Raw genomic sequence first — 9,857 nt, 5'->3', positions numbered from 1 at the left:
AACAGGATATAAGGCGGCTCGGCCGACCAATAAATAATAAACAGGATATAAGGCGGCTCGGCCGACCAATAAATAATAAACAGGATATAAGGCGGCTCGGCCGACCAATAAATAATAAACAGGATATAAGGCGGCTCGGCCGACCAATAAATAATAAACAGGATATAAGGCGGCTCGGCCGACCAATAAATAATAAACAGGATATAAGGCGGCTCGGCCGACCAATAAATAATAAACAGGATATAAGGCGGCTCGGCCGACCAATAAATAATAAACAGGATATAAGGCGGCTCGGCCGACCAATAAATAATAAACAGGATATAAGGCGGCTCGGCCGACCAATAAATAATAAACAGGATATAAGGCGGCTCGGCCGACCAATAAATAAATTAAATTACTAGTAAATAATATAGGCGGTATTCCGGCCATTATAACATGATATAAATAATAGTAGAGGCGGTATACCGACCATTATAACAGGGTATAAATGATACAAATAAATTTTACCGAATCGCAGAGTGATCGTGCTGATAACGTGTTATGAAATAACTTATAATTTATAGTATCGAGAAATTTAAATAAGAGTAGAATTTAATACCCGTAGGAAGCAAATAACACTAGTATAAGGGAGAGAGTTTATTATAAGGAAGAAGAAGAAGATGTAATGGTTCTTTGATTATAAACTCTTGTTCTTGTTTATGGTGTACAAAAGAGTGAGATGAGTGATGGTATTTATAGTGAACAACAATACATAAAATAACAAAGATGGTGCTAAATTTGGTAAATGAGTGGGTGATCATAGTGCTTGATGAGTAGATGATCATAGTGCTTGAGTTGGTAAAGGAGTGGATGATCATAGTGCTTGAGTTTGATAAAGAAGTGGATGATCATTTCAATGCTTAATTTATAACACCTATTACTTTGTTTTTTAATATAACAAATTGGTCAGTTTTGGGACTTGTTTGATAACAGAGTTGATGGCTACCTTGACAATATTAAAAATTATCATATGAAATCAGGAGGAACGACAGCAACACACTCGAGAACTCTCTGGAAAATGAAAAGATTCGTGTGCATTTAATATTTTCACGATTGGTTGATCAAAAATCTCAGCGCTAAATATAAATACTGCTAAAATACAAAATCATTCGTATATGACGTATTTTAATTAACTTAATGATACGAGAGCCTCCGTGATTTTGGAGTTGATTATACACTTATTGCAATCCATATTCATGAATTATATATGAGTTTGTATTTGACATTCTACTCTCATATTACGAATTGCGATCATATTACATACCTTAGATTTGATCCGAAAGATTTTCTGAAATAACTATTTCATTGATCAATTCGAGAAACTATGCAAATGCATGTTGATACATCCAAAAGAAAGATACGTGAGAGGAAACATAATCAACATCAGACACGCAATTTTGCTAAATTAAACATCAGGGAATAATATCAGCTTTCGAGGGACATGTCCCAAAGAAGCTCAGGTAACACATTAAAGCTCCTAGCTAGCATTATCAAAGCAGCATACATCCACTTTAGTCTTCTGATATCATATATCAAAGCTCTTATATCTCGGTGTTCTTCTCCATGACTGATAACCTTAACAAATTCCGAGCAATTCACTTTCAAACCACACATATTTTAACCATTTCCTTGTACATTTGATCAGATTTGTGTGATCTGAATACTAAATTAGGTTACCTCCCCACTAAGATATTCCAGCGCAGGCTAACAAACATAACGGATAAGTGTTATCCCCATCTTCCAACTCATAGAGAAAGAAAAGCAAAGAGAGTTTGGTGTCACTATGAACACTGCCACTTAGTATCGTCACCTGAAGGTCATCTTAAATCATTAGATAGACAAGAAATTAGCGGTGGAAGGTCCTTTAGTCCATATAGTTCATAAAAGGTTGTTACATAAGGAAGTTTGTATTTCAGATACAAAGAAAAATAAGGAAGTTTGTATTTAGAATCTCAAAAAGAACGAATTATGCAGATTAATAAAAAAAATATAATAAGAGATTTTCGTTGTAAACAATACCGTTGGATTTCATAAGACAGTTTAAGTTGACGTAGTTAAAAACAAATCATCTATATAATGTTTAAATATATATATATATTTTTAAATAATATTTTTCGTAATACCGTAAAAAAATAAAAAAAAATTAGCAAAAGACTTGATAAGCAAGCATTACGCTCGTGATTAGAACACGAAAAAGAAATCAAAGGATGGGATTATGTTTGGTACGAGGCTACGAGCATGTGCTGATCGCTGGAGAAGAACAATCCGACAATCAAAATAAGCTGCGAGCCTGCGAGAAGAAGTTTCTTACTTAAAAATTTGGGACCATTTAACAATTTTCTTTTTTAACTATATATAAATTATATTGCAAAATATTTTTCTGAGAAATTCTTTGCAATAAGTTTAGTTAAAAATATAAAACTAAATTTGGTTTAAAAGATATACATATATAAGTATTTTGTTTGCTAAAGTAAATTTTTATAAAAATTGAAACTTTACACTTCTAACATATCCTGAGGCAGTCTCAGTCTCAATCTTCGACATAAGCAGCAAATATCCAAGTATAAGCACATTCTTAATTAAGTTCTACTTCTACATCATCTAAAAAAATAGATTTAACTGTGGAGTAATAGATGAGTTGCATCACATCGATCAATTAGCAAATTTATTTTAAAGGAGAACCAAGAGGGCGTACTATTCCTATAGGAGCTTAAGACAAGGAAACTTCTTATCTTTTCTTTTTCTGTTTATTAATGTACTAATCTCGTTGTTTACAAAAGTGAAAAAGATAATTGTATCCTTGTGTTTCGTATTGCTAGAGAAAAATTTTGGATCTTTTTTGTTGACGATAGTATTTTCTTATCCCCTATATATTAAAGGAGAAACACTTTTAAAACTTACCTAAAAAGTTTATTGGCAAAGTATGTGACGTGGTGACGTAGCTTCACGAGAAGCTTTTATTTAGTAAAACGCTTAGGTGTCACACATAGAACGTTTCTCACCAAAACTAAACTGTGAATTTAATATGTTCACACTAATATTTTTTTAAAAGAACTTTATACCATCTATACTTTTCTCAACGAACATTTTTACGTGATAACCTTCAGTTTCAAGTTCGATTACTTGATTTATCAATCCTCTCAATATAATCATAGCATCAATAAAAATTCCTTATTTCTCTATACGTTTATGTTAAAAACAGTAACCCATCTGATCTATCGCCATTAAGTCGACAGATCCGTAGAGACGACAAAACGATGAAACTTTAGTACGATGCTAAGTGTTAATGAAATAACCATTTTCTCCATACCTGCTTTCATGCATTTAGCAGACCACTCACGTTCTTGAGAACCGTCTCTCATTGCTAAAAGAGGACGTTGAAAATTTATTTCTAGATAAATATGTCGTACTCGGTTTTGTTACAGCTCGATGAGGTGATCTCTGTTTGGAGGAGACTGAATAACTGTAAATCGTCTCGGCTAGTGTATTATTCTATCGAGCAAGCAATATAAGCATGCGAGTGTCACCACCTTTGCCGCCATGAGAGCTCTGCATTAGACGACCTTGAAGATGAGAAGAAACTTCCAGGAATGAACCACCAGTAAGTCTCACGTGCTGGTCGCATCTGGAGCAACCTTTACAATTTAGAGGGTCAAATAACCTTCAATTTTTTTTATTATGCTATTATGTTTTCTGAATTTAAAGGAGCTATAATTATTTTATTTCACACGGTTATTGTTTTGCTTATAATATGTTATTGATCCACTTTTTTCGATTTTATTTGTTAAACACGTAAGTCCATAACTACTACAACGTGATAGGCAAAATATAAAAAAAAATATTTTCCAAAACTTCTTCTTAAACTTGTAAACACCATATATTAAATTTTAATATTAGTAAATCTATTATAAAAAGTCTTTGGCTTCGTCCCTGAGAACAATCATACATTTAGTTCTATCTAACTATTATTTAAAGTATACCTTATGTTATACATAATCATAATATGTAATTTCAATATTAATATAGATATCTTATCCGCGCTTGCGCGGATTACTATCTAGTATGAAGTGAAAGTCAAGCAAAATAGAGATTTTAAAATATACTCCCTCCGTTTTATAATATAAGTAGTTTTGGCTAAAAGCGCGAAGATTAAGAAAATTACTATGTTTTTAAAAAGTATTTTATAATAAATAGGTTAGACATAATTTAACCAATAAAAAATAAGTCTATTTAATTTGATTGGTCACACTGTATTCAATAAATGTAAAAGCTACCTAAAAATACGAAAATTACTTACATTTTGAAACAAAAAAATTTTCCTAAAACTACTTACAATATGAAACGGAGGGAGTATCAGATGTACGAAAATATTGCGGGACAACGACTAAATGCAGCAAAAAAATTCATAGTTTTGGAAATAAAGTGACTATATGTTAGGAAATAAGACATAAAAGTGTGTTTGCATTACGATAGTAATGAGGTACGTGGGTGTATTTAGGATTATCGGAGAAAGATACATGGTTCGAAAATGAAAAAAAAAAAACAATTTCAAGAAAAATGAAAGTTCTTTCTTTGTATACGATCAAATTAATGGGCATGTTAACTAATAGTCAACAAGATTCTTATCTAATGGAGAAAACAAATAAAATATGTGGCGCAAACAATATTCCTATACGTGATGCTGTGTTTACTTCTAACACAAAAAGTTATTGAAGTAAACTAATGAATATGATTTCAAACTTATGGTAGAGTTTAAAATAAAATAACAGAAGGCTTTATTGGATCAAATGAGATAAAATGTGTGTCTCCAAGATTTCATGAGATTGAGTTTCAGATATTTCCACAATTTCAGTTTAGCCTTAGTTACAAAACAATTGTTGAGAATCATTTTCGCTCGTTCCTACTTGCTAGAATCCTGCAGGATCAATATATAATATTCTATTTGTTTCAAAACACATGAAGTTTTAGGATTGTGCACAATTATTAAAAATTTATTTTTATCTTTAAAATATTATTAAAATATAAATTAAAAATTATTTAACCTATCACAAAAGCGACTATAAAACATCACTGGTTACACAATTTTTGATAAAGTTAAAAAGTGCATTGATATGTGAAAACATAATCTATTTTGAAACATCAAAAAACTTCCTAAAACACCATCTATTTAGAAACAAAGGGAGTTAAATACATTATGCACTGCGGGACAACGACTGCGGGAAATACAATATAGAGAGATTTTAAAATACATTAGATCTACGGAAACACTATGGGACAATGATTAAATGCAGCAAAAGAATTCATAGTTTTGGAAATAAAGTGATAATGTTAGGAAACAAGACATAAAAGAGTGTTTCCATTATGATAGTAATGAGGTATGTCGATGTATTTAGGAGCCTAAACTAATGAATGTGATTTCAAACTTATGGTAGGTTTAAAATAAAATAACATAAGCCTTTATTGGATCGAATGAGATAAAATGTGTGTCTCGAAGATTTCATGAGATTGAGTTTCAGATATTTCCACAATTTCAGTTTAGCCTTAGTTACAAAACAATGTTGAGATTCATTTTCCCTCGTTCCTACTTGATAGAGTCCTGCGGGATCAATATATAATATTCACTCTATTTCAAAATACATGATGTTTTAGGATTGTGCACAATTATTAAAAACTTATTTTTTATCTTAAAAATATTATTAAAATATAAATTAAAAATTATTCAGCCAATCACAAAAGAGAATATAAAACATCATTGGTTACACAGTTTTTGATAGAGTTAAAAAGTGCATTGATATATGAAAACATCATCTGTTTTGAAACATCAAAAACTTCATAAAACATCATCTATTTAGAAACAGAGGGAGTAAAATACATTATGCACTACAGGACAATAACTGCGAGAAATACAATATTGAGAGATTTAAAAAAAATATTAGATCTACGGAAATACTGCGGGACAACGATTAAATGCAGCAAAAGAATTCATAGTTTTGGAAATAAAGTGATTATGTTAGGAAACAAGACATAAAAGAGTGTTTCCATTACGATAGTAATGAGGTATGTGGATGTATTTAGGAGCCTAAACTAATGAATGTAATTTCAAACTTATGGTAGGTTTAAAATAAAATAACAGAAGCCTTTGTTGGATCGAATGAGATAAAATGTGTGTCTCGAAGATTTCATGAGATTGAGTTTCAGATATCCCCACAATTTCAGTTTAGCCTTAGTTACAAAACAATTGTTGAGACTCATTTTCCCTCGTTCCTACTTGCTAGAGTCATGCGGGATCCATATATAAAATTCACTCTGTTCCAAAATACATGATATTTTAGGATTGTGCACAATTATTAAAAACTTATTTTTTACCTTAAAAATATTATTAAAATATAAACTAAAAATTATTCAACCAATCATAAAATAAAATATAAAACATCATTGGTTACACAGTTTTTGATAAAGTTAAAAAGTGCATTGATATATGAAAACATCATCTATTTTGAAACATCAAAAACTTCCTAAAACATCATCTATTTAGAAACATAGGGAGTAAAATACATTATGCACTGCGGGACAACGACTGCGAGAAATACAATATAGAGATATTTTAAAATATATTAGATCTACGGAAATACTGCGGGACAACGATTAAATGCAGCAAAATAATTCATAGTTTTGGAAATAAAGTGATTATGTTAGGAAACAAGACATAAAGAGTGTTTCCATTACGATAGTAATGAGGTATGTGGATGTATTTAGGAGGCTAAACTAATGAATGTGATTTCAAACTTATGGTAGGTTTAGAATAAAATAACAGAAACCTTTATTGGATCGAATGAGATAAAATGTGTGTCTCGAAGATTTCGTGAGATTGAGTTTCAGATATTTCTACAATTTCAGTTTAGCCTTAGTTACAAAACAATTGTTGAGACTCATTTTCCCTCGTTCCTACTTGCTAGAGTCCTGCGGGATCAATATATAATATTTACTCTGTTTCAAAATACATGAAGTTTTAGGATTGCGCACAATTATTAAAAACTTATTTTTATCTTAAAAATATTATTAAAATATAAATTAAAAATTATTCAACCAATCACAGAAGAGACTATAAAACATCATTGGTTACACAGTTTTTGATAAAGTTAAAAAGTGCATCACTACAAGAAAACTGCTTGATACCGATGGACAAATCCGTCATAATCTCGTCGGGAAAGTAGCATACCGATGGAATACCGACGAAATATGTCCGTCGGTATCATCTCGTCGGTATACTGATATTCGTCGGCAATTCGTCGGCAAAATACCGACGAACACATATCGTCGGTAAATACCGACGAACATATTCCGTCGGTTTTTTTCTAAACATTACATGACAATCATGGCTCTTCAAGCCAGTAAACTTCCCTTCACTTTTGTCAACACAATTACGCAAACTTGATGCATAACCGTCTGGAAATTTAACACTGTGTGTTATCCAATCAAAAAACTCTTCTTTTGCAGTTGCATCCAGTCGATATATGGGAATAGGACCTTTACCGTGCTCATCAACATGAAGTTCGGGACGAGCACAAATATCAACCAAATCCAGTCTTGACTTCAAGTTATCCTTCGTCTTGCCTTGGACATCAAGGATGGTGTTCATCAAATTGTCGAAAAAGTTCTTCTCAATATGCATGACATCTAAACAGTGCCGCAACAAATGAGTCTCCCAATAGGGCAAATCCCAGAAGATACTCTTCTTATGCCAATTATGATTTTCCCCTACACCATAAATCGGTTCATGTCCGTTTCCACCCACGTCTGGCGTTCTATCTGCACCAAAATCTCTTAATTGTTCCTTCAACTTTTTGCCACTTACTTCTTCAGGTGGACTGTCAAACACCCTCTTGTTCTTTGTAAACAATGTCTTACTCTTACGATATGGATGATCGTGTGGTAGAAATCTCCTGTGACAGTCAAACCAACACGTTTTCCGACCATTTTTTAGTTGGAAAGCATCTGTGTTGTCTTGGCAATAAGGACATGATAGCCTCCCATGCGTGGTCCATCCAGATAACATACCATATGCTGGAAAATCACTTATTGTCCACATAAGTACTGCTCGCATCTGAAAATTCTCTTTCCGCGAAACATCGTATGTATGAACACCGTGCTCCCATAATAATTGCAGCTCATATATCAATGGCTGAAGAAACACATCCAGTGATCTCTTAGGATGATCTGGCCCGGGAACGAGAATTGAGAGGAACAAAAACTCCCGTCGCATACACAAATGTGGTGGTAAGTTGTAAGGTGTCAAGATTACCGGCCACAATGAATATTGTCTTCCATGCTTTCCAAATGGACTGAAACCATCTGTGCATAATGCAAGATACACATTTCTTACCTCAGATGCAAATTCTGGATATGTTGATTGAAAATGCTTCCACGCCTCTGCATCGGAAGGATGTGTTATCTCACCATTTGTTAAGTGCTCAGCATGCCATCTCATTGGTTCTGCTGTTCGTTCAGACTGATATAACCTCTTTAATCTTTCAGTCAACGGCAAATACCACATTCGTTTGTATGGCACCGGAACTCTTCCAGTCGTATCCTGATAACGAGGTTTCCGACAGAATTTACATCTCTCCCTGTTCTCATCTGCTCTCCAGTAAATCATGCAGTTATCGATGCATACATCTATCACCTGATATGGTAAGCCAAGACCAGCGACCAATTTTTGTACCTCATAATATGAGCCAGGTGCAAGATTATCTTCAGGAAGAACATCTTTAACAAAATCTGCAATCGCATCCACACATTCTTCAGCCAAATTATAGTCAGTCTTTAGCGCCATCAATCGACTTGCGGATGATAAAGGTGAATGCCCATCTTTACATCCTTGATACAATGGCTGCTTAGCTGCATCTAACATTTCAAAAAATCTTCTGGCTTCTAGATTGGGTTGTTCTCGTTCTCCTTCCTCTTCACATGGGAAATTTTCTACATTGGGTTGTTCTTGTCTATCTCCTTCCTCTTCACCCGACGGTAAATTTTCTCCATATGCATCATATACCATCTGAACAGTCCCTATCCCAAAATCTACATCCGTGGTAGGTTCATCTAACCTATCGGCAGTTTGAGGTTCGCTACTACTACCATACTCAAATCTTTCTCCATGAAGATACCAAATCTTATAACCACGTGTAAATCCTTTCAAATATAAATGACTCCATACTTCCATTTTTTTGACACGGATATTATTCTTACAAGTAGAACATGGACATAATAAATACTTACTTGTTCTTGCTTCCGGTTGACTTTGAACCACCCCCATGAATTCTTGAATACCACGTGCGTATTCCTCCGTAAGTAAATTTGTATTTGGATCCATATGAGGTTGATCTAACCAAGAACGGAAATTATAAGGAGTACCCATAATTTATATTGTTTTGTTGTGATTTCAATGAATGAAGGAGAGGTCGTATTTATAATGAATTGGAAATCTTTCCGACGGAAAATATTCGTCGGTATTCCGTCGGGAATCATAACGGCTAAATTAACGTCCTAAACCCGTCGGCGTTCCGTCGGTAATTTAAACGGATACTAACGGCTACATAATCCGTCGGTATTTCGTCGGGAAGTGCAACGGCTGCAAATTCGTCGGTTTTCAGTCGGGAAGTATAACGGCTGTTCAATCCGTCGGTATTCCGTCGGAAAAACCGACGGAATTATGACCGAATTCTTTCATGGTCGGTATGCCGTCGGTATTTCGTCGGTAAGTGTCAATTTTTTGCAACGGTCATATATTTGTCAGTTTTTTGTCGGTTTTCTGTCGGGAT

The 9,857-nt window shown here is 33.5% G+C and overlaps 1 protein-coding gene across 1 annotated transcript; it reads right to left on the bottom strand.

The window, feature by feature from the left end:
- Nucleotides 1-7,412: 7,412 nt before the first annotated feature.
- On the bottom strand, nucleotides 7,413-9,259 carry LOC106331040. The gene is made up of 3 exons (XM_013769398.1): nucleotides 8,423-9,259; nucleotides 7,524-7,921; nucleotides 7,413-7,440 (listed from the first exon to the last, which is right to left on the bottom strand). Exons 1-3 carry the CDS (start codon nucleotides 9,257-9,259, stop codon nucleotides 7,413-7,415), a joined length of 1,263 nt encoding a protein of 420 aa, XP_013624852.1.
- Nucleotides 9,260-9,857: the final 598 nt, after the last annotated feature.

This window comes from Brassica oleracea, chromosome C3 (genome assembly GCF_000695525.1).
Source record: "Brassica oleracea var. oleracea cultivar TO1000 chromosome C3, BOL, whole genome shotgun sequence".
NCBI lineage: Eukaryota > Viridiplantae > Streptophyta > Magnoliopsida > Brassicales > Brassicaceae > Brassica > Brassica oleracea.
This window is presented reverse-complemented; position numbering and strand designations above follow the sequence as displayed.

What these genes read in the sequence shown, in the direction of transcription:
- LOC106331040 (XM_013769398.1), bottom strand. Translation starts at nt 9,259, where the DNA reads ATGGAAGTATGGAGTCATTTATATTTGAAAGGATTTACACGTGGTTAT. An exon ending in ATCCAGAATTTGCATCTGAG is followed by an intron (nt 7,922 to 8,422) that starts GTAAGAAATGTG and finishes ACAAAGAACAAG; the next exon opens with AGGGTGTTTGACAGTCCACC. An exon ending in GATGCAACTGCAAAAGAAGA is followed by an intron (nt 7,441 to 7,523) that starts GTTTTTTGATTG and finishes ACAAAAGTGAAG; the next exon opens with GGAAGTTTACTGGCTTGAAG.